Source organism: Amphiura filiformis, chromosome 1 (assembly GCF_039555335.1).
Source record: "Amphiura filiformis chromosome 1, Afil_fr2py, whole genome shotgun sequence".
NCBI lineage: Eukaryota > Metazoa > Echinodermata > Ophiuroidea > Amphilepidida > Amphiuridae > Amphiura > Amphiura filiformis.
In genome coordinates this window covers 40,193,968-40,220,209 of record NC_092628.1, presented here as the reverse complement: position 1 = coordinate 40,220,209, position 26,242 = coordinate 40,193,968, and the positions used below count along the sequence as shown (strand labels likewise).

General features: G+C 36.8%; 2 protein-coding genes across 2 annotated transcripts; both read left to right on the top strand.

Moving 5' to 3' along the window:
* Positions 1 to 1,177: 1,177 nt before the first annotated feature.
* LOC140159910 (uncharacterized) lies at positions 1,178 to 15,940 on the top strand (the record flags this gene model as incomplete). Its single annotated transcript, XM_072183221.1, has 7 exons — positions 1,178 to 1,304; positions 1,762 to 1,837; positions 4,379 to 4,605; positions 10,007 to 10,301; positions 13,516 to 13,750; positions 15,228 to 15,565; positions 15,855 to 15,940. Coding segments are annotated over exons 1-7 (1,284 nt in total), but the record flags the coding sequence as incomplete, so codon positions are not given.
* LOC140146963 (uncharacterized) lies at positions 15,933 to 25,646 on the top strand. Its single transcript, XM_072168785.1, has 7 exons — positions 15,933 to 15,974; positions 16,201 to 16,344; positions 17,296 to 17,437; positions 21,692 to 21,778; positions 22,335 to 22,825; positions 23,026 to 23,058; positions 24,022 to 25,646. Exons 1-7 carry the CDS (start codon positions 15,942 to 15,944, stop codon positions 24,031 to 24,033), a joined length of 942 nt encoding a protein of 313 aa, XP_072024886.1. The 5' UTR covers positions 15,933 to 15,941; the 3' UTR covers positions 24,034 to 25,646.
* Positions 25,647 to 26,242: the final 596 nt, after the last annotated feature.

Here is a 26,242-nt window from a genome sequence, read left to right as displayed (position 1 = left end):
ATGCACGTAATTTGACTTTTTGTGAAGTCGTTATTACACGTCACCAAACAAATGACTACTTAGAATAACGTACAGACCACCTTTTAATATAATTAAAAAGGTTATATTGGAAAACCCTACTTGTCCAACCTAGTATCCAACTAATATTTTCATAATGCTAATACAACTTTTGTATTCATAAAATTATTTTTCGAATCTAAGTCAAGCTTCAGTCAAGCTTACAGCTCTTGTTGAGATCGTACATGACGATTTAGATGCCTGGACATGCATGATATTCTATCAAGGTATAATTTTGTCCTTACATTTTTTCAATGCAGCAGTGAAGTTCATGTATTTTTCATTGCATATTCCTTTTATATCTTCGTTTATTCTTATTGTTCATGTCTTTCTTTGCTTTCTTACTTTTTTCCTCTTTTTACTTCCGAAGTAACATATCAACTTTCAACAACACTCATTCACACTAATATTTACTGTGCGCAAGAATAATTATTGAAACCTGGATTGACACATTGGGCTATTCCAGAAATTAAAGGCACCCCCCCCCCCCCATAAGGCATGGGATCCCCAAAATTTTTCACCATTTTTTGTTCTGGGAATTCCCCAAAAAATTTTCATTATTTGCACACCCTAAAGAAGACATGGGAATTCCCAAGAAAAAGAAACCTTTTTATATTAGGCTTGGGAATTCCCAAACATTTGTGCAAAATTTGCCTGTCTTCTTTTTTTTTGGCCAAAAACAACCCCTTTTTTTGTGGTTTTCAATGACTAGAATTTCAAACACCGCTTTTTCAATGACACTAAATATTGCCAAAAAATGACTAGATTTTCTCAAGTACCCCTTTTATCCAAATTTCGCGGACAGTGCAAATTAAATACCCCCTATTTTGCTGATTTCACAGTCAAATTTCGCGGATAGTCCAACTTAAATACCCCCTATTTTGCCAATTTCGCGGTCCTTGCTACTGGTAAAAATATTACCCCTTTTCCGCGCTTTTCGGTAACTCTCATGGTTGCCAATTTTGGGTTGAGTTGGGGGGCCGGGGTACAAACTTACATGTCTTCTTTAAGGGGTGCCATTAATTTCTGGAATAGTCCATTTCAAGTAAGAAATAATTGTGTACATTTCAATGTGACTTAGGAGACAATTAAATAGGTCACACGTGACTTCATATATTCTTTTGAAACCTGTACAAACAGACCTACTACCATGTATTAAGAACAGTTGAGTATATGGCAGCTTGCCATGAGGAAGTAACATATCAACATTGGCGAGACAAATGGTGGAAGACGACACAACTTCCACAGTAAGTAATTTGACAAAGTTAATCATTTTATATTAAACGGTTCTACATATGAAACTGGTATCAATAGCTCGTAATAATATCATCGTTTTGACAGAATTTAGGGAGTTTTATGTGTAATGCTTTGGTAATGGTAGTTTTGGTTCTATTTCTGTTCGAACTTGTTCGGTTGTATATTATTATTATTTTGTAAATGAAACAGGTGCGAGAAAACCTCAAAACACTAAACCATATACTTCAATCAAATTTTATAGATTTTAATTCATTGATAGTTACTATGATACCCGGGCTATGATAGTTCAATAAAGGTCATTAAACAAGAAAATGCTACTTCATTGAAACATGAAGTACTACCTTAATGATTAAAATATACTCGAGAGATTATCGCTTCTTTAATTAAGTAAAAATCTAAAATTTGCATAAATGGTTTTCATCTTCCTTCTCCTTGCATTACTTACAGATGTTGATTGGTTTCCTGATTAAACCCGTGTGTGGTGTGCCAATAAAAGGTGCATCTACTAAGCTGCAATATTTCGGTAAGTTATGTTAAAGAGAAAATATATACACATTCAGAAATATTAAATCAATGTATGCTCTATATATATAGAAACGGAATCAGAGACGTTGTTGATTTCTTACTTCAACGTCTCTAATTCCGAGGTGTATGAGTTAGTGTTGAAATAATATCGTATTTTCCTTTGCATTCCTTTGAATACGTTTTTTGTCTGCTTGGCAAGGCTTTTCGATCTATTTACAGACTTGACATTTAGTATGGAATATTTGTTCGCAAAATTCCAAGACTGGTCTTGAAGGGGTCTGCATTAACCGCAAGGGCTAAATATTAATTGGGGTGTGTCGAGAGATGGTGTAAAATAATTTATTATTGTTTGATAGAAAATGTGCTTTCCATGAGTTTACATTATGGTGCTCATAATGTAGCGAATTTGCCTAAAATGGGGGATTTATGGAGGCTGAATTTGAGCTTTGTGGGGGACAAAATTACGGGCTTTATTCAACATTGTTCTGTTATTATCAAATTTATAGGGATTTGAGGTGATATTTCCTAATCCTCGTCAGCAATAACAATCATCACAGCTGAAATACACTTGCAATGTACCAATTTTGTGAACATGGGAGGAGTTTAAAATATAGCTCTTAAAAGTGGCAAAAAAAACTCAGCAAGTTTGAATCCCCGAAGTCAAATTATATAAACTTACGGTACAAAACAACTGCGCGGATTCTTGGTTGTCCAATGAACTTACGCTGTTTCTTTGTGTACAGTAAGTTTATAACATTTGGCCCAAAGGGGCAATTCAAACTTTCTGAGTGTGTACCACGTTTTAGAGCCATATTTTTTAAAGCTCTTCCCACTTTCAAAACTGGTAGATTACAAGAGCATTTCGGTTCTGACGAACACTTATTGGTATTTAGGTTCAGTAAATATCAACTCAAACCTCAATAAATTTGATAATATCACTATAATATGATAATGCTGCTCAAATTAAGAAATTTTATCCCCACAAAAATCAAATTCAGTCTCTTTAAATCCGCCATTTTACGCCAATTCACTGCATTATGAGCGGCATATTATGATACCATAACAAATGGAAAGTCCAACAATTACTTTACACCATCTTCCGACACCCCCAATTAATATTTACCACGTGCGGTTTATGCAGTCCACTTCCAGACTAATCTTGGAATTTTGCGAAAAAAAATATTCCAAACTAAATGTCAAGTCTACTATAACTTTACTTTAAAAGGGCATTTCGTGATCCACAGCCTCATCCCCCCCCACTTTTCTCAAAAAAAGTTGAGATTTTTATACTACTGGAAACCTCTGGCTACATAATGTTTATGTACCAAAAATTTCTTGCAGATTAATTCGTTTAGCAAAAAATATCGTCAAATTTGAATTTCGTTCTGGTATACCAGAACGAAATTACAACAACAACCTATGGAGCAGTGTAATACACATAATCATGCATAACTCGCAAACGCAAAATCAGAATCATCTGAAATTTTGGGAATAAGATTTTTTCGTGGATATCTACTTAAAAATATCATAAAAAGAGGATGCTAGGATCACGAAATCCTCCTTTAAGTTATCAAGGCTAGCGAATCATTATTTTGATAGCCCATGACTGCCCGTCAGTAGCAAACCATTTGATAGCACATGACCATGATGACTGCCCAGCACTGGCAGCAGTGGGGGCAGTAGCAAACTATTTAATAGCCCATTGACTCCCGGTCACTGGAAAAAACATTTGATAGCCAATGGCTGCCCAACAATAGCAAACCATTTGATAGCCCGTGCCTGTCCATGGCCTGCCCATCAGTAGCAAACCACTGGATAGTCCATGACTGCACAGCAGTGGCAAACTATTTGATAGCCCACGACTACCCGTCCGTCAGTAGCAAAACATTTGATAGCCTATGACTGCCCCTTGATAGCAAACTAGCTATAATTTGCTGAATGCCATTGACAGCTAGTGTCCAATGCCAGTAGCACAAATAAAATAACTCACTTAAGGAATCGTTAAGGAAAGTTTTATGGCAAATTACTAAAAATTGATATTTTTATTATAAAGTTTACTTCGAGGAATGTTAAATATCAAAAATTAAATTTTTAATAATTTGCCATATTTATATGTATTATATCGCGAGTCAAGGTTAAATCAAGGTTATTTGATATCAGAACGACATTCCTCGTATTCAGAATGCAATTTGATGTGTCTGATCATAGTCTATGGTCTGATGTGCTCTCAGGTCCCTCAAAAAATACTGTGAAAACGTTGCTATCAGATTCATTACATTCGCTAAACATCTGCGGTCAATCACCCTAGGGTTTTATGCTTCACTACAGTTTTGCTATGGGGCACACGAGAGCTGGTCCAGGTCCGGGTTAAATGAACCTGACATTATGGTACAAACAAATCCACGGTGGTCTTCCGAAAAGGCAAATGAGCTCGGACATCTGTGTGTCTCGGCCGTGGGCCTCTGTCTGTAGGCAGTAATATCTCACAAATTGTGAAATTCTTATGAAATATAAAGTAGTGTTTTCTTTTGAATTGCAGTCCTTGTACTCATCCTCGTAAGTTCAGTGTCCAGTCAAGGTGTTGATAAAACCAGGGAGTCAGAAACAAGTGGTTCGGATGTAGTCAAGGCAACTGTTGCTCAAATTCAAAACAGTCGAATCTTCCCTAATGATAATGGCTTTCTAAGACGCCTAGCATTCGTTGAGTCACAGGACGGAACAGATTTGAATACCTATCGGTCGGATTACCATGGTGGGATATGGCAGGTAAAGTTGTAGCCTATGTTGCCTATAATAGTTACTTTTTGTGTGTTATTCATTTTGGAAAATAAACTGCAGAAGACACCATCAATATACGACAATAGTGGCAAATTGCAACATTCGGTGTTTGCCATGAGAATGACTCGCATTGTCACAAAAGGATAAGGATGCAACAGATACATGTATTATTTCAACAACATAACATCGCTCAGTTAAATGAAATAAAAGCACTTAAGGGCTGGGGTATGAACGTTTGGACAGTATTTATTTTGGGACATTAGAGCACATCAGACATATCGAATTGCATTCTGAATACGAAGAATGTCATTCTGATATCAAATAATTTTGATTTTTTGAAATTTGCAATTTAATACACATTTTAAAATTTGATTGAAGTATATGGTTTAGTGTTTTGAGGTTTTCTCGCACCTGTTTCATTTACAAAATAATAATAATATACAACCGAACAAGTTCGAACAGAAATAGAAATTAAAATTGATATTTTGATATTTACTAGTACTTGAAGTAAACTTTATAAATCTGATGATTTATACTTAAAGTGTATGTAGGTGGGATGAAAAGCCGACGATCAATTGAAATTTTTGACCTTTCGTATTGAAGATATGGATTTTTTTTCCCAAAACACCAAAAAATTTAGGTCTTTTGGGAAAAAAATCCATATCTTCAATATGAAAGGTCAACATTTTCAATTGACCGTCGGCTTTTTTTTCTCCTGCTACATACACTTTAAGAGTATATCATTAGATTTATATAATTTACTTCGAGGACTGTTATATATCAAAATTTGAAAAATATCAAATTTTTATAATTTGTCATAAAATTTGTATTATATTGTGATTTTCAAAAATGAAAATTATTTGGTATCAGAAAGACATGCTTCGTATTCAGAATGCAATTCGATAGGTCTGAGGTGCTCTCATGTCCCACAAAAAATACTGTCGAAACCCAATAAACGCTCATTTTAGATCCCTTAATACAGATAGAAATGTTTTCAGTGAAAATGTGGTTATAAACTTGATAAATTAAAATAAACAACAATGTATTGCTATTAATTCATGTAGCTTTGTTTTCCAGGGTTTTGAGTGTTTATGAACTAGTGCCATTGATTAGGGTCATATGGTACTCAACGCAAAGTATTGTGTTATTATTGGGACACGCTGTAAAATTGAAATACTATTTTGCCTCTTTAGTTTCACAAACACACTGCATGTCCCGAAAGTAATGCAAACATAATAATGCAATATTATTTCCGATTTCCTCCTTTCTGATTTTACTATGAACACCCACAAGAAATAATAAATTGTATATATAAATATCTTCGTACTAATTTACCTACACATTACCTATCACATTAGTCCCACCAATCTGACATGTATTGATCTGACATGTATTAATAATGAACTCTAACCCAGTACATTGAAGTTGCCAAATTTTATGTCTCATTGGTTTCAAATAATTATGACCTAATTGGTTTCAATTTATGGTTCATTTAATCCATGACGATATTTTGACTTTTGTCAGTTTTACCTGTGTTTATGTTATTCAATATTACGAAAGTATCGAGGCCCGAATTAGAAATATGTACTTCCGTGTGTTGGGTCTGCATTAGTTTTAAAGGGATATCCCTTTTTTAACAGCGGTGCAATAAAAGCAGCAATAAAAGCATGATAAACTGAAAAACATAAACTACGCTTAGGGAGTGTTCATTAATACTTTGGTAGGGGGGCTGGTCTTCCTCATATTTTTCGCTCGAAAACTTTTTTTGACCCCCCTCGATGGACCGCTAAACTTTTTTGACCCCCCTCTTTTGACAGACAAAACTTTTTTGACTCCCCCATCCAATAACAAACATACTTATTATATACTTTAATAGTGTTGTTTCCAGTGGTGTGGTATCTGGGTCACAGTCATTCAGGGAGGCAAATGTTTGAAACATTCTCGGCGGGACAATTGCGCATGAAATACAAGCACGAAATTATCATTTTATACTTAATTTAGATTTGTCCCAAATCAGGGTGTTTATCTGATTTTACATGGATAAATGAAATAGAGGATTTATTTGGAGGTTCATAGGCACATCAGCATAATTTGGATCTGTGGCTATTATGATAGTACAAATGCGCGCGAACCGCGCAAAAAATTTGGCCATATTGAGGCTTGAATGGTCAAATATTGTTAAAATTGGAACAAATTTAATATGCAAAAAGCTAAAATGGTCAAATATGAGATTAATTTGGTCACGCAAATGTACACAGGTATCAGTTTTGGCCCCCAAAGACCGTGGTACCTGGGCCTGTGCCCACTCTGCACTGCCATATGTTAAATCTACTCATGGGCCTATGTGTACAAAATAATTGTGCAATGAGAAATCGTAAACGGAAGTGTGCAGTTTAGGTGCCAAGAAATCCCAATTTATTTGCAATATTTTCTTGATTTAGTTGTATTTTGATCAGATTGGTACATAATCATATTTGTAGCCTACTTTGAAGAGATATAAAATTCTATGAGTGCTAGTATTTCTTAGACCAAGCCAGATGTTGCATGTTGCTGATCTTTAATGTTATGTTAATTAATAGATATGTGTACACTAAGTGCCATCATTTCATCATACAAAAGCACTGAAAACCAAAACTTGCCCATTTTAAAAGTGATATAGAGGGTCTCAATGCGCGCGAAGCGCGCGAAAATTTTGGGTTTTGAAGAGGAAAACTTTTTGGCCCCCCTTTCCTACCACCTAAAACTTTTTGGCCCCCCCTCTTTTAAGATCCAAAACTTTTTGGCCCCCCCCCCTCCCTTTTACCAGCCCCCCCACCAAAGTATTTCTGAACAATCCCTTAAGTCAAGTTAAGTTACACCATAATAAACGTCTAAAAACGCACCCAATAACAATCATGGAAATGAACTCACACAATTTCAGGGGGACACAACAACAACAACAACAACACCCGCTGATTGTACATGATTTGAACCTGGGACTTCTAACTTACTGGTCTAACGATCAGATGATCAAAAGTATTTTAGTTTGGTTAAATTTCCAGTGGCATAGATTTCTTTTTGACATTAGATGTTGTTGAAAAAATTTTTGAGGTATAATGAATCCAGAACCTTTTTGCGTCAAAAAAGTATATTGTACAACTGCTCGCGAAGCGCGCGAAATTTTTTGCCATATTGCACTCAAACTGGTGAAATATGGTGCAAATGTGGAACAAATTCGCGCGAAGCGTGCAAAAAGATTCACTTTTGGGGCTAAAATGGCCAAATATGGGGTTAATATGGCCAGAAACCTACATGCAGGCGTCAACATTGGGGGAATGATTGTATGGACCACCCCCTGGCAAAATATTGGGGGATTTATTGGGGGACTTCTCCATAGCGGGTGGGTTCCCTATACATTTGAATGCAAAGGCGGAACAACGTGAGACTACTGTGCAGCAAAATTGTCCATTTTGTTCAACTTTGTGATTATATTGTAAACGTTTCCGTCATTGAATATTTGTTTCCGTCGTCAAATACTTTCAAAGTGTTGTTTTTGATAACATATTACAAATTGGGAATCCCCCGTGTGCAATAATTTTGCTATTCAATTAATACTTAAATTTGATGATATTTATCTAAAGAGTTCCTATCCTTTTCATTGGCATGAGGATGCGGGCACGCTTGCTGGTCTTGGTATGTCGTGCCCATGGGTCCCATGCGTATTTATAAATACGTATTTATAAATATAGTCGAAGCATACTGATTATGCATGTCATTAAAGGCTTCTGAAACCGATGAGTCATTATGACTCATTTTGTATTTTAGTACATGACCTGGTCTTTTGTATCTCGCAGCACTACTGGATACAATTATCAAGTTTAAGTTTACTATAATATGCGGCACTTTGAGGGAAATTGAGATTTTAGTTTTGCATTAATTTGCTTTTAGTTTATGACATGTTAATACCAATATTTATTTAACATTGGTCTATATATGTGATGCGATCAAGCAAAATCATTCGGAACTCGGAAATATTGATTTTGAGATATAGCCAAACAGAGGAAATATTTCCTTTTGTTTCCTGTTGTTTTGGAAACTCTTTAATTGCTCATATCTTTTGAACTGGTTGTTCAATTTCAATAGAGTTTACTGCACAAAAGCAGCTTCGTAAATGCCTTTTATTGTCCTTTAAATTTAATATTTTCAGACTGATCTTGCTTGATCGCATCACATATGTCGTCTGCAAATCGTAGATGGTTAAACTTAATTCAAAATTTTAGGACCCTTAGTTTCTCACTTCAACATTGTCAGTGAACGACATCCAGATATACTGTAAATAGTTTGGGCGAGATTCTATCTCCCTGTCTTACTCCTTTCCTAATTCTGATCGTTAGAGACTGTGGTAGCGAAAGGTACCTTACGTCGGCTGCTACATGCGTCTCTTATTCCACATAGTTGGCAACAAATATCAAACAATCATGACAATTTGAAGTGGCGATCATTTCAAATCAGCCCCAAGTCAACGAGGTTCAGGAATGTCCTCCCATTGTTAGTGGGTGGCTAATACCTACCCAGACAAATAAAATACAACGCTTTTGTAACCCCACTTGAACAGGGATTAGCCATAGCAAACAAAGTCTGAGGCTGTATAACAAACAGATGATAGACATGATAGACAGAGGTACAAGCATATTGCCCTCTTCAACAATAGGATTAATGATTGGTTTAGAATGTGTTTGGCACTAGGAAAATGAGACATATGTAGCACCCGACTTAAGGTACCTTTTGCTGTAACGGATCACATATTTACTTTTCACTCATAGTGCAATCAAATCTATCTCTACTCAATCTAATGCTTTGTTATATAAATACTGCACACAAAAAGTATTCGTACACTTTAAAACAAAAGCAACATCTTAAAGATACTAAACCTAACTTACCGAACAAAGTAGTTAATAGATGGAGAATTTTGTGTGTGCATAGTTTGATACCTCATTCGGCATGAACGTGAAGCGACTTTATTTTCCCAATTTATACCAATTTGAATGAAAAAAGATTTTGAAAAAAGTATTTTAATAGTGACATAGGTTTACATAGATTTTCTCACGAAACACGATAATTATGAGCACGGCAAGTGAGAGTTGATCTATCACGCTGTAGTGAACCAGTTACAAAAGCCGGTAGGAAACGACCCGAAGGAGGAAATATCCCTGTTGCTTTTGTTTTAAAGTGTTTCCAGCAATTTTTGTAAACAAATATAAACAATCAAATTAAATTACTCGGGGCACATCACACCGTGAAATATAAATCAAATATCCATGGTGTTTATTTAAGTGAAGATCAAAATATCCAACATAGCTACATCAAATGATGATGATACAAATATCATATTGCTGATTCTTTTTTCTAGGTTGACGAATATGACTTTAACCTTACTAAACGCTCTTCCACCGCGGAAAGACTTCATCCCCTCATAAATTTGAGATTCAAGATAAACTGGATGAATGTCCAATGGGAAGAACTACGTAAACCACTCTACTCTGCTCTAGCAGCAAGCTTGTTCTTATCTACTATTGCTGTACCGATTCCGCATATCTCTGACATAAATGGGCAGGCTGCATACTGGAAGGAACATTATGACACGGATGACGGTTCTGGGACTATAGAAGACTTTGTGGCAGCAGTGGAGGATTTGAAAAGTGAAGGTAAACATGGTTAAATTAAGGAGACTGTAGAGTGTCGAGACATTAGAGTGTCGATGTGCGACAAGTAATTTGAAACACAAAGATAAGGGATGGCTTCAAAACACAGCCGCCGGCACCCTGGTAGAGCCGGACCAGACTGAACCTGTAGTTTGTATTTATCGGATTGAACTAATAGAACGCGGTTAAACTATAACTGCTGGTTCTTCTAGGGTACCGGCTGTCGGCCAACAGTCGACCGGTGGTTGAATTTTGAAGCCATATCCTACCCCAATGTTTAACTACACATCGAGTCGTTTGGATGATAATTTGTGTTTTCCTATAAATAATATGATTTTCTATTCAACATATACTTCTAAATGTTGCCCAAAGTAAATGGGTCGTGGTGGCTAGTATTAGTTTATGGTGCTTCTGATAATTTCATTCATCCATTCAATTCATTACTTTATTGTAATATCATAACATAAATACAATACAGGCGAAAAATATTGCAGTTGCGACTTGTTATTTTTGTTTCTAGAGAAACTGGACATGTCTTCCAAAAAGGATATACATGTATTGGGATGATGTGCGCGCGTAGTGCGCAACAATTTTGCATTTGATAGAATTTTTGCCCATGATTGAGATGAAAATGGCTTTATTGTGACAATGTGCGCAAAAAAATGTGTATTTTACACTATTTTGCAGTTATGTATCGTTCGAGTCCGGACTCGGACTCGAGTCCGGACTCGAGTCCACTTTTTGTTGGACTCGGACTTGGCTCGGACTCGGACACCAAAAGACTCGGCTCGGCTCGGACTCGGACACAAAAGGACTCGGACTCGAAGCCGAGTCCGTTCCGAGTCCAGTCCAATTATATCCATGTAAAATGTGAAATGATTATCTAAAAATGTCAAAATAGATCTCAAATTTGTTGACTTTACTTATTTGGCCATTTTACAAATTAATTGGGGCTGTCAAATCTGTGAGCTGCCATATATCCTACATATCCACCAAATCAGTTAGATTTATCTGTCACTTAGTAGAATCATATTATTGTTATAATTAATGAAATAATTGATCATTAATTAAATGCAAATTTTATTAAATATTTGGACTACATAAAAATATCTAAGAGTTCTTTCATGGAACTTTCCAATCCAATCTTGAAATTGAGAAACATGCACCCTAGACCACATACATCTCTGCTCAGTAAATTGGGGGTAAATTGTAATATGGCTGTAGGGTGCACATTTGTGTGGGACAATTTTGAAAAGATGTTTAGAATTAAAGGTGAATTTCTGTTGTTATTATTATTATTATGACGATGATGATTGTGATAACGATGATGATAACGAGACTGATAACGATGATGATGATGAATCATCATTGATGATGATGTTATTTTTCTATATTATTTGAATACATTGCAATTCATTTACATGTATGCTGCATGCAGCCTAGTGACACTTCTCTAGTCCCTGGGTGCAAGTTCGGGGTGTGTGTGTGTGGCACACCACATGTAAACGCACACACACACACACAGATAGCCGTACTTGACTGCTAGCTGTGAGTGCTGTCTGATACAGGTGGTCTGATACATGTAGTAGTTTTACCATCAGGAGTTACATGTTCATGGGTATGGGACTTTGAAAGACTATTGAAGGGGTGTGTGTACGGTTGGTTGGTTGGTTGGTTGAGTTGGGTTGAGTCTTTGAAATGTTAACTGTGTAGGGTGGGGTGGTGGGGTGTGGTAGGGTGGGTGTGTATAGGGAGAGCGGTGTGTGGTGTAATGTAGTGAGTGACTTTAATATGGCCAATGACCTTCTTTTTCTACAATTTAATCATCAAGAAACTTTCTTTTTTTAGCAAATTTGTATTGTAAATTTTCAAATTAGAAACATAATATAAAATTTTGCTCCATTTTTGGGAAATAATGACCAATTTTTTCAAAATGTTATACCAAATGACCCCCTTCTTTCAAAATTGTATACCCAATTATCCATTTTTTCATTTGTTATACCCAATTACCCATTTTTATACAAATAGGCAGACACCTGTCACATCATAATTTGAATGACCTCACCCCCCCCCCACACACACACACACCCGGGCACAGGACTTTGACCGAGTCCGGACTCACATCTTATTTTTGTTGGACTCGGACTTGGCTCGGACTCGGCACCCATGGACTTGGACTCGAGTCCGGACTCGGACACAAAAGGACTCGGACTTGGCTCGGACTCGGCTACATGTGGACTCGGCTCGGCTCGGACTCGGACAAGCTGGACTCGAGTACAAGTCTGCTATTTTGGCCCATGATCGGGGGAATTTTGATGGAAAAGGGGCTCTTTGCCCTTTTTCTTTTCCTTTGCCCTTTAGTCAGAGGGGCACTTTTTTCTTTCATTTTTTTGTCAGGGGGCAGCTACTGGATAAGGCTACCACATCAAAAGACAATAGGCGCTACCTTATCTAAAGTCTGCACAAAAAGAAACTCAGCTGTTATAAACACGCCTATAGCTTCGGAACTAATAATTGTTTTCACATTATTTCAACATAAAAGACGGATGGTTTATTTACGCGCACTTTGATACCTAATTTGTCCAATTTTGTTCAATATTAACAATGCAGCAGTGTTTTGGAAGAAAAATAGCCGAATATAAAAGTTGCAGCTATTTGTATTGATTTTGAAGTGAGCGTGAAGATAATTTCATTTCATTTCATTTCATTTTATTTGCCAGATAAAAAAATGGCGGGCTTTACGTGCTACCGTGCTGGCATAATAACCATTGATCGCTGTAAACTGCAACTTTTAAAATCGGGTATTTTTCTTTAAAAATACTGCTGTGTTGTTAATATTGAACAACATTTGACAAATGTGGTATCAAAATGCGTGTAAATAATTCATCCTTCCCTCTATGTTAAAATATTGTGAAAACAATTATTAGTTCTGAAGCTATAGTCGTGTTTATAACAGCTGAGTTTCTTTTTGTGCAGACTTTATATAAGGTGATGTTATACGCGTTTTTTTCAGCGGGGGGGGCAAAGTGAATTTCAGGGGGCAAAATCGACAAATTTTGCGCAAAATCGCCGCAAAAAGTGGAAATTTACGTAATTTTTGGGGGTTTGCCTCAAAATTGGGGGGGGGGGGCAAACGGGAGTGGCAAGAAAAATATTTAGGGGTGACAGTTACGTTCATCGAGTATTTTAAAGTACAATATTGTTTTTTATTTAACAGAATGTAAAACTGCAAGGCTGGACATAGCATTTGTTGTGGACAGTTCGGGTAGCATCACCGAAGATCATTTTCTTATTGCAAGAGAATTTATAAGCAACATCGTTCAAAATTTTGATATCGGCCAAGATGGAATTCGAGTTGGGCTACTCCAATACGAGGTTAACCCTACAGTAGAGTTCTTAATTAACCAACACACCGACACGGCATCTCTACTGGCAGCTATAGGACGCTTGGAGTAAGATAATCTTATTACAATTTTAATTACTCTACCTGTATCTTTCATCCAAATATGTCCAAGTGGTTGTAAAGCAGGAACGGTCAAAACCGTTCAAAACATCACCCATTTTCATAATCTTAGTCATGTTTATTGATTCGTATGAATCAGGAGAATAGATGTAGACAAATACTTTTAACTATCTTTTAAAAAGACAGCTAATCACGACAAACGATCATACTCATATCAATTCTTTTCGTACAACTCTTAACTCACTTATCATGGTTATTGTTTAAGTTTCTTATGACACTTATTGTAAAACGTCAAAGATCACGCAGAAGGTCACACGGGTTAAAAATAGGACAGTGACGACACTTGCACATGAAGACATACGCATTGACATTAGCCAGTGTATGGGGTGTTCGCAAATTGTGGGTCAAAGGTCATGAAGGGAGGATTTGACGCTTATAATTTGAGCGCTACCTTAAAACTGTGAGTGAAGGAAAGATTCTTGGAAATGACAATCCCAGCAAACACAAAAACGTTTTTAAAACGTTTTAAATAAGTTATATTTTGGGTTTTGGTTTAGGTAAAAACGTTTTAATAACATTAAAATGTCGGGTTGTCTAAAGGTCATGAAATCGTTTTAAAATGTTTTGTATGAAAACACACTACAACAATATTTTAAAAATGTTTTCGAAATGTCATTGTAAACTATTTTTGCAAACATTTTTGGCCAAATATTTTGTCAACACTTAAATGACATTATGTTAAAATATTTGCACCAAGCAAACACAGAAATGTTCTTAAAATGTGTTTTACAAAACGTTTAATAACATTTAAATGTCATAAAGGTCGTGAAAACATTTTAAAAACGTTATTGTAAATATTTTGGGCAAACATGTTGTGCAAAATATTTTTTCAACCCCAAAATAACATTCTGTTGAAAACGATTTGTACCAAGTTTTCAAAAATGTTTTTGGAATGTTATTAAAACGTTTTTATACCCTTTATATAACCCGACATTTAAATGTTTTCTGCAAAACATTTGTGTTTGCTGTGCAGTAAATTACCAACAAATGTTATTTAATGTTATGAAAACGTTTTATACCATTAATGTACCCTTTATATAACCCGACATTTAAACGTTTTCTGACAACCTTTTATAACCATTTGCGAATGATGTCGAAAACGTTTTGTGTTTGCTGGGATATTACTGTAGTTTTCAGCAAAGTTCTTCAGCGGTCTGCCAATTTGGCGGAGTTTATGGCGTATACGGAAGTGGGGTTCTGATTGGCTAATTGAATCACGTCAAGCTACGTAGCATCGCCGGACCTAGTTCTTTTACGCGGTAATCAGACAGAGCAGATGGACATTGCTGAAGTAATTTGCTGAATAGTATCAATCGGAATAAAAAACAGTAGGCTACCTTGGATTGAAGGTGTACGAGCATATGCGAGCGTTATTTATGCTTACTTTTTTATGGTCATCATTTCAGATACAAAGATGGCGGTAAAACACATACTGGGGCTGCGTTAAATACCATGGTCACGGAATTGTTCGCCAGTGGAAAGGGCGCGCGAAATGACGACGATAACGTTCCACGAATTGCCATAGTGTTATCAGATGGCCAGGCGCAAGATGAGGTACAAGGACCCGCAGACGCAGCACGAGCTGCTGGAATCACGGTATTCGCTATAGGTATTGGAGAAGAAGTTGTACACGGACAGCTCCAAGAGATTGCCAATGATCCCGATGAGAGATACTTGTTTGAGGTGCGGGATTTTGATGTCATTGATAATATCCGTTCTGAAATAAGCCAGGGAACTTGCGAAGGTAAGAAAGTCTTTTGGCACAAAGTAGGGTGTGTCTACTATTTACATAATAGAGAGTTCGCGATTTCCAAACGTTCGTATTATACGCCCGTGCGTCTCTTCAAAATCACTATCATGTGATTTTGAATAGATGCATGATATTTACATTTGGAAATCGTAATCTCTCTAATGTGATTTGGACGCGTAAGCTTAAAGGATTTACAGTCATAACACTCTCCATCCTGATTATGGAACAAACATTTTTGCCTTTGTAGACATCAATCTTTGTTTCTTTCTTAACATTTCAAAAGAAACCACGGAACAAGGCATCGACGAAAAGGTGAACAGCACTCTGAATTCTGCATCCAAATTATATCTGGAAACCGCTGTCAGGGAAAATGACTTTCTCATTGACTGCTACAAGGGGAGAGGTACTCGTTACAGCCATTATTTTATCTTATGAACGTATAACAAATACAAAACAAGCATAAATACATCAATGTAATTGCCATGTTTACGTTAAAATATACTTTTACGAGGCAACCACTACAAACTATAAACTTCACCAGTACTGAGTAGATGCTCTTCAAAAACACACAAGTGACTCCAAATGCGGGTGCAACAAGCTCAAGGCTTATTTACTTTCTCTCAATATAGGTCACTGCTTACCTGTCGACGCAGATGCGCTCTCCAAACGAGGCATTCCATCAGTGGTCTGTAGTAGCGACGGAAAAGAATCCAATGGCACAGGTGTTCATCGATACAACGATGCAAGATGGGGAAACACGCAAGAAACGCCAAGTAAGTCCTATCAAATCTAGAGTTTTCTAATAATTGATCCGGCTAACTCCAATCAGGTAACTGTAAGGACTATGTAACTGAGACTTGGTACGTTTGTAGTTCAAGTAAAATACAAGCAAATCAAGTTTTTTAGCGTTTTGCTAATTTTAATCTGCATAATTAATGAGAGCTCATTTGATCTTTTCAAACAATTATCAACGGCAGGAAGAGGCCAATTACAAAACAAGTTAGAACATGTCTAACTTTAGACCTGGTCCAACTATGGAGATTGGTTCTATGGAGAAGGAACTTCTTGGTACTTACATACCTTATTCTATAATATTGTAGATCCTGCTAAGGGCAAATGCATACAGCTTAACGTAGATAGCTGCAGCTTGATTTTTGGACTTGACTAGATGTGAAAGAGGACGATTTAAAGTGATCCCTCACTAAGTCTAACATCCACAGTCAGTTTGTGCATACGGACCATTGTGGCATTTCATGACACTTGCTTATATAGACAGTGAAGAGTTTGCGAGATGTCGTTCCAAATTTACTTCATTCATTGTTCATTTATTGAGTGGTATGAATAGATAAGCTTCACAAACTCTCCAATGTCAGAAACAAATGTGTCAAGTGGCTTCAAATACACAACCTAAAGTACCTTTCTTTAGAATTAGACCTGGCATTTGTTACGTTTAGGATTAGGATGGCTAATGATTATATTTTTGAGATGAGGATTTAGGGTTGTGTTTGTTAGTGTGTTGCTTCAACTGATACGTACATAGACATACTAAAAGCAATGTGTTTATACTTTTCTTTAAATTTCTAGTTAAATGCTCGCTTTTCGAGTCAAAATTTTGGGTTTCGAGTTTGAGATTGTGAACTGTAAGATGTGAAAAAAGTGCAATATTGATCTTGTTTAAAGGAGTTTTATAATTACTTACTGAACACATTTTTGCATAAAATTAGGCCGCTGATGATGACCAACTTGTGTTATACGGAACTGTCGTAAACGAAGAGCCTACTCCTGCCGGTACAACTGACACTACTGCTGCCTCTAGAACTGAGGCAGTTTTTAGTGTTTTGGTCGAAGAAGGGGATACCAGAATAAGTAAGGAGAATATTTATAATCTTCTAAACCTAATCCCTTGAAACTTGGTGGGTATGTTCCCCGTGGAACCGTAAATTGAAGCTACGAACTGTCAAAATCAAGGGTCTTAGCTTTGAATCAATGAAATCGCCTTGTAACAAACCAAAAATGAGAGGAATGAGCAATTTGGAGGTCTTTTAGAGCTGAAATGATCAAAATCAATGGTCTTTCATCGCTCTGTTTTGGTAAAATTCACGGGTCTTTCGTAGCTGAGCGGTCAAAAAACATGGGTCGTTCGGAGGGAGGGAGGAGGACATATCACGTGTAGTCATATGTGATAACCCAGCCCACACACTACGTTTTCAAGACGTTTGCTAACGTTGTACTTAGGTAATAAGGTAACGTCGCACAGTGATATATTTACAACGTTATTTTAACGATTTAAAAAAACCTTATTGAAACATTTGGTAATGACGTGGTATTTACGTCTTAAACACATACGAAGTTAACTTTCTGTGATTCATACGTTGTGACAACGTTTGACCGAAATTAATAGGGACGTTTGAATAATACCTTCACTTTTTGACGTTGAAACAACGTCATAATGACGTTATATCAATGTCCAAAAATCAACGTCCAAAATAACGTTATCACAATACGAATACGAGTTCCCAAATTTACGTATTTACCATGTAGATGCCTTTTATACGACGTTGTAACAACGTAAAATTGTTGGCGTCACTTTGGTTTCCTTTTGGTCTTTACCCAATACTGGTATAATTTCTTCCTCTGCTCCATCCAAAATCGATAACCAAATTAATATGACATGATGACCCATTACTCGTTGACTGCCGATAAAACGCCCAATAAAGACTTAGTCACCGGACCGCGCCGGCCAGTTAAAGTACATGCCCTATCACACCACTCCACACCATACATAAATTCTCCCAGTCACATTTCCCAAATATGAAATTAAAAAAGTCAAATTTTAATTTACTTCTTTTAAAGTTTGGCAGAGGCGGGGTTCGAACTCACGGCGCAACGCTTAGTACTCTATGAGCCTAGCGCCTTAGACCACTCGGCCACTTGTCTTGTTGTTATTCATTTGAAACTTATTTAAAAATATAATCGCTACCACGTGACAAGCAAAGACAGAAAACGTATTATATTTTGGAATTTTATCATTAATGTGTATTATAATAGAGCTACCATTATTTATATTGTTGAATTCTCAAGCGCATCATTTCGAATTGGGTTTTTTATTCCTAAAGCCCGATACTGACTCCACCTGTACATTTTAATTTCATCGCTGGATGCTGAGATGTTTGAAAAGCATCGCAGCATCGCATACCGCTGCGAAGTGGAGTCAGGATCGGGCTTAATTCGAACCACCAGCATCCATGGTTCGATGTAGAGAGTCTTTCCTATTCAGAGGAAATATTGCAATTACACACCTTATTGCATTTTAACAATAACCAATGACACTAGCACGTAATTCCAGTCAAGCACCAATCTTTAATCCTATTGTTGAAGAGGATAATAAGCTTATACTTATGTATAGCATTCGTAAAAAAGCTTAAGTCTTTGTTTGCTTTGGTTAAGTCCTGTTCAAGTGGTGGATTAACCAACAATTAACAATGAGAGTACATTCCTGAACCTCGTTCAGTTGGCGATGATTTGAAGTGACCGCCAATTATGACCATTTGATATTTAATAGGGGCCTACCAGCAATGTGGAAAAAAAGAAATAATGTAGTGCCTAAATAATGTACCCTTTTACGGAAGGAGCAAAGTTTAACAAGTTACAACTCCGCTTCTGCAGTACGATATGTCAGCGGCGAATGTCAGGTTATTATTTCCCAGTCTTGAAAAAAAATTGCAGGCAGAGGTGGGAATCGATCTCGGTACCTCCCGGTTAAAAAGCACTGTGCAAAACCACTAAGCCAACTAAATATCTGTCGTGAGATGCTTGACATTAATCTTTGATATTGCTGAATGGAACAAATCGCGGAATTAAATCAGTAATAAAAGAAGTAGATTCTTATTTAGCGGCCAAATTGGATAAAAGGGAAATATTTGTCCCTGCTCTAAAGAAAATATAGGTTAGAAAATTATCAAATAAATTTAAATTAAAAATTGAGATTTTATATTTATTTATTTCACAAGGCGGCATTTTCACAGACAAACACTGTATACGCTAAAAACTCGACCCTCATTACTAGATGATGGCATAGCTCACTGTTAGAGCATCAGACTGGTAATGTCAATATCGTTGGTTCGAATCCGCCTGCCAGCAATGGTTATTATGATTTTAATGCTACGCTACAATTTGTTCAATTTTTTTTCATTTATTCATTCATTCATTCATTCATTCATTCATTCATTCATTCATTCATTCATTCATTCATTCATCCATTCATTTATTTATTTATTTATTTATTTATTTATTTATTTATTTATTTAAATAATTTGATATATTTGAAAGGGGTATTTGAGCAATTTGAAATTTTACCCCCGTATAATCCTATGGGGTCATTTTGAACCCACCCCCTCCCAAATTGCCAAAACCTATGAGTTTAAATCATACATAATGATCAGTACGTCAATCATGAGTGAACACCGGTTGGTCACTGCATTTATTTAGGAATGGGTAGGCACTGCAGCTTGATTCACCATCCACAACATGATAATGTGCTACATTATATACACTTGTAGGCCTATGTTGTTGTTGGTGTATAAGTAATGGGCCTTGCAATTGAAATGCCTCAAGCTTTTAATCCGATATGCAGATTATCTATTTGTTTTCATGAATTGGAAGACATTCTTTGATGTATTACTGAGCTCAATAATCTGAAATTACTGGAGTGTGAGGTCAGCATAGTATTTTATTAACAGAAAGTATAGAAGCCCTGCATGAAATTATCGATTGGCTCCAAACAAAGGATTTGAGCCGGTGTCCTTCACCGTAGTTATGGCGGAGTGCAGTCCATTCAATCAAATGTTGTCATCAACCTATTTGATTGCAATCATGCTTTTGTTGAATGCATTTGAGTAGTCCGCCATATTTACGGGATGATATGTCACATGCAAGGCCTCTATTCTCCAAATTCATTTCCTAATGTATGTGAGAATGATACAATAATGACATGATGAACATAGTCATTGATGCATCAGTTTTAAAATAGACTAGGCGGTTACCATATTTGGCGGTTCTCGGCTGGGCGCGATTACCAGGCTGATGGTGACATGTCCATATGACAGTTTTTACTAATTTGACCTCAGATGACCCTGGCGACCCCAAAATGACCTTCCAAAAATTTGGCTCTAAATGTTGACTGTACCCACCAAGTTTCATGCCCATACGACAGTTTTTAGTAATTTGACCTCAGATGACCCCTGGGTGACCTTGGATGACCCCAAAATGATCTAAACTTATAACTCTAAATGTTGACTGTACCCACCAAGTTTCATGCCCATATATGAGTTTTACTAATTTGACCTCAGATGACCCGTGGTGACCTTGGATGACCCCAAAATGACCTTCAAAAAATGTTGTTTTAAATGTTAACTGTACCTACCAAGTTTCATGCCCATACGACACTTTTTAGTAATTTGACCTCAGATGACCCCTGGGAGCGGACCCCGGTGTCAGATGACTTTAAAACGAACATAAACATCTTCTTGACAGGACAGAACTACACCCACCCACCGAGTTTGAGCCCCGTACGACCTAGTTTCATGCCCATATGACAGTTTTAGTCATTTTACCTCAAATGACCCCTGGGAGGGGCCCCAGGGTCGGATGACTTAACGAACATAAACATCTTCTTGCCAGGACAGAACTACACCCACCCACCGAGTTTGAGTCCCGTATGACCTAGTTTCATGCCCATATGGCAGTTTTAGTCATTTGACCTCAAATGACCCCTTGGAGGGGGCCCCGGGGTCGGATGACTTAACGAACATAAACTTCTTCTTGCCAGGACAGAACTACACCCACCCACCGAGTTTGAGCCCCGTACGACCTACGACGGCCTCACATTTAGCAGTCACAGACAAAACCTAAATCTACAGAATATATCCATTACTCGTCTCGAAAAAGCTCAAAATAAATAACTTAGAAAATTTTCTTGATGTCCTTTAACATGTTTCCATAGTTAACCATCGTTAGCCATGGATATCTATGCTGTAGAACTGACCGGTGACTAAGTCCGATTTATTGGGACGTTTATCGACCATCAACGAGTAATGGACTTTTTTGTGAATATTATTATAGTAACAACTACTACAGAGAAGCCTACAGAGAAGCTTGCCACCACCACGGCATCTACCTCTGCTTTGCCACCTGGAATGAAGATATCAGGTTAGTAAACATAATACACACCCTGAACGAAATCTAGCATTTATGGTTGATTCATGAAATATACATGTGTGATATGAAAAAAACCCGATCATCACACATGTACGGCCGCTGAGCAATCCTAACTGACTAGTGACTAGAATATTCCCTTTTGAGCTGTGAATCACTAAATGTTGCCAAGTGGCTTATTGAGTGATTGTCATATAATCCGACGTCGTAGCAGCAGTTTCCGTTGCTACAGTTGCAGGTTCAAATTTTCAGCCAGTGTCTTCCGCAGCGGCTAGAAATTCCCTCAGCGTCTTTTGCAGCTGAAACCGTCGAGAACGGGAACAGAGCCTTGAGAAAAGCTGATCACTTGAGCGGAAAACCAAGGCCGGGAACTAAAAGTCACTGCGAAGGGGTTATTGAAAACGCCATGTCTGTCGTATCGTAAAACGCCCGTAATGACGCCGGATTACACGGGTATAGTGAGCAGAAATAACATGTAGAAAATGCTGCGGCATTGTGTCTTTGACATAGACCTAAATCGCAGCGCTCATGTTTTTCTATCTATTTTCAGAGTCTGGGCTCTCTGCTGGAGTAGTCGCTGGCATAGCAATCGCCGGTTTTATTGTCATCTTTCTTGTGATTGCGTTTGTTGTGGTGTTTTTGATCAAGCGTAGACGTTCAGAAAAAGCTGAACCTAACCTTATCAACCGTGGTCGTAATGTATCCACCGTATCGACAATGTCAGCGGAAATGCGACGCCAGTCAGAAACAACAAATGTATATGATAATGGGCCAAACGGTGCGACTATGGCTTATGATGCGGGCGCTAGCACGAGTGGGGGCGCTGTTGGTACGGCAAATGGAGGCATGGTAGGTGATCTGACGAATCATCTCATCAAGACAGGGCGAATGGAGAAAGATTCAAATCCGAGGAATGAAAATGTCTACACCTTTGGTGAATCGACATCACGTCCCAACAGGAATGATAATGATGATATCTACGTTGTCAGTGAATTTAATGGAAAGAAGACTGTAGCTCAAGATGATGTCTATGAGGTCACAGTAAGTATAACTTCTAACATATCTTTTCACACTTTTTTGTTCGCTTATTTTGATTCAAACTAGTTTCTCTTTCATTTTTCCCAGTTTCTTCTTTATAATGAATGATGCGGTAGAATGTTAAAAATTATAAATGTTTTATTTTCAAATGACATGAATTTCCTTCTTTTTTTCTTTCTTCTTTCTCACTTCTTTTCTTAAAGCCGATCGGTCAGGATGACGTGTATGAAGTCACAGTAAGTAATGTAATTCGTTGTCTTCTTTAACGTTTTGGGTAAAAGATGTCAAAAATCACGTATACATTTCTTGAATGGTTAATCATGAGTATCATTCTCCTTTCGCCATCTCAAGAAAGAAAAATTACTAAAAATCAGTTTAAATCAAAACCTTTCGTATCAGATATTAGTTTTGTACTAGCAAACATACGTTGCGTTAATGCTTTTTATTTCGCAGTGGAACCTTAAAAACACTTAAGGGGTGGGGTATGAACGTTTGGACAGTATTTATTGTGGGACATTAGAGCACATCAGACATATCGAATTGCATTCTGAATACGAAGAATGTCCTTCTGATATCAAATAATTTAGATTTTTGAAATTCGCAATGTAATACACATTTTATGGCAAATGATTAAAAATTGATATTTTGATATTTAACAGTACTCGAAGTAAACTTGATAAATCTGATGATTTATACTTGAAATATATGAATGTGGGATGAAAAGCCGACGATCAATTGAAAATTTTGACCTTTCGTATTGAAGATATGGATTTTTTCCCCAAAACACCAAAACCAAAAAAATTAGGGCTATTTGGGAAAACAATCTATATCTTCAATATGAAAGGTCAAAATTTTTAATTAATCGTCGGCTTTTCCTCCCAGCTACATACACTTTAAGAATATGTCATTAGATTCATAAAATTTACGTCGAGGACTGTTATATATCAAAAATGTGAAAAATTTTAATAATTTGTCATAAAATTTATATTATATCGTGAATTTCAAAAAATGAAATTTATTTCATATCAGAAAAACATTCTTCGTATTCCGAATGCAATTCGATATGTCTGATGTGCTCTCATGTCCCACAAAAAATACTGTCTAAACGCTCAAAACGCTCATTCCAGATCCTTTAACTAACAAGACAACTAAATGATAGATTCATGTATTCACAGTTGTTCCTTTTTATACTTCCACAGGAATTTCCCTGAGAATTGCAGACTACGTAGAAAGAATAAATTGATTGATTGATTGATTGATTGATTGATTGATTGATTGATTGATTGATTGATCGATCGATCGATCGATCGATCGATTGATTGATTGATTGATTGATTGATTGATTGATTGTTCGATCAAATAAGGCACTATAAGAGGATATATCCTGTGCGTGAACATTACTCAGAGTACACCGTAATAACCATCAACAGTTTGGCAGCAATAAATAAATATATGTCGTAAGAATCAAACTTAGATTGATGTACAGTGCAAAATATTGAAACATGTGAGGAAGCACGACGTTTCGAGTTTCAACCCTTTAACAAGTGAATATATATATATATATACATGTATAAGCTCTTTTTTGTAAAAAGTATTTAGGTAATTTGTAAATACTTTCAACGTTTCTGCTGGTCAGATTATTTCTGTTTTAACCTCAATCAAAAATATGCGAATAAAAAAGCTCACCTGAATAAAACTGTATATTTAAAAGTGGATTTATTAAAGTATATATTATTATTTCGTCAGGATTTCTAAATAATATTAAACAGCAAAATCCCGTGCAATTTTTGTTATTAAGGCCCAGAATCATAATCACAATCATAAAAAGAAAAGAAAAAAATTGGATTGCAAAAATGCACCTTGCTCAGAAAAGAGTTAAGGTGATACAGGGGTCAAATTTTAAATTGATCAGATCTTATTGCTTTGATCATAACGATTCAGAAAAAGTATGGTTTGACCTATCTGAGATGTATGATGTATGGTTCTCGAATTATAAGCAAAACATATCAAAGGTCGTATTTTGGGCCCCACGGGGGTCAAAATCTTAAAACGCTCCGACTTTCCTAAAAATGGTCTCTAAATGTGTGAGTTTTCATACTAATTTAAATAAAGAATAGTTTGCACCATATAGGAAGTTTCGTTCAATAAGTAACCAGGTGGGAGGGTATTGACCTTTTTGCATATAATTCGAGAACTATATGTCACAATTTTGGTTAAAATCGGAGCATTTTTACGAATGAGGTCAAAAATTTGACCTTTGACCTTTTGCTTACTATACTTTTTCAGAATTCGTATGATCAGATGAATACTTTAAAACAAGATTCGAGCAATTTTGAAATTTATGTAACCTTTGACCCCATCTTGGGACCCCCTGTAGAGGATTGATTTAGTTGGCCACCCAGAAGTTATTGCCTTTGACCCATAGAAAACACCTATATAGGCTAACCTTTTATAACACTCCATGTCGCTTCAAAGGGCTTGGCTCCCTAGGTAAGTAACATTTGACGTGAATTTTGTCACAATTGTATGTTCTTTTTTATGATCCTTTAAGTGCCTAAAATGAGCTAAAATTAGGATATAGTGTTCTTTTCAGCCCTCTCTAATCATCATCTACATAGCTTTTACATATAACGTGAAAAGGTTCATTAAAAAAGAAACCTATTAAAGTTCGTAATAAAACTAATACTAATTGGGCGAGTGCATATTCAATGCACTAGTTTTCCAGAGGGGGCTATACGAAATATTTTTTTCATCTATTTTATGTCACAGGTATGTATGGTCTTTTCAAAAATAAACTGTCCATCTGAAACAGGTGGGAAATCGCCGTCAGTTGTGGATATGTCAGTGTTTTACGCCCTTTTATATAATGTTTGACGTGAGTTCGGGAAACCCATACCTTACAACACCCCAACCGACGCACCCACTCGCGTTTTTGGCAACTTGTCCTCGGTGTCAGGTATATGTGTCATGTTGTTCGGACTCATGTCCATCACTACGCAGATCCTCTTTCCAGTCTTTTTTCTGGATTTTCGCCTAGCGAACTTATATTTTTTACTGTAAGTAGATGTGGTTGTGGGCTTGTTTGTTTCAGCGCTACGAGACCCCGCCCCCGTTTATGCGCTATGTAAGTTTTCGCAAGTTACATCAAGTCATAATTTGGGCTAATATAGTGTAAACTTCAAACTTTTGTGCAATTAACGCACAATTACCCCGGGCAAATCTGACGAAAATGATGTTCAACAGGAATAGTTTTTATTTTTGTTCCAATCGAACCGAAACAACTGACCCAGATACGCTAATGGACCATCTCCCATTATCGAATATTGGGAGAGATAACCCCCGCCCTGGATTTACACCTATACATATAGTTACCCTATTTAACATCAACTCTGACCTGCGTAACTTCGGCATATGATGTGT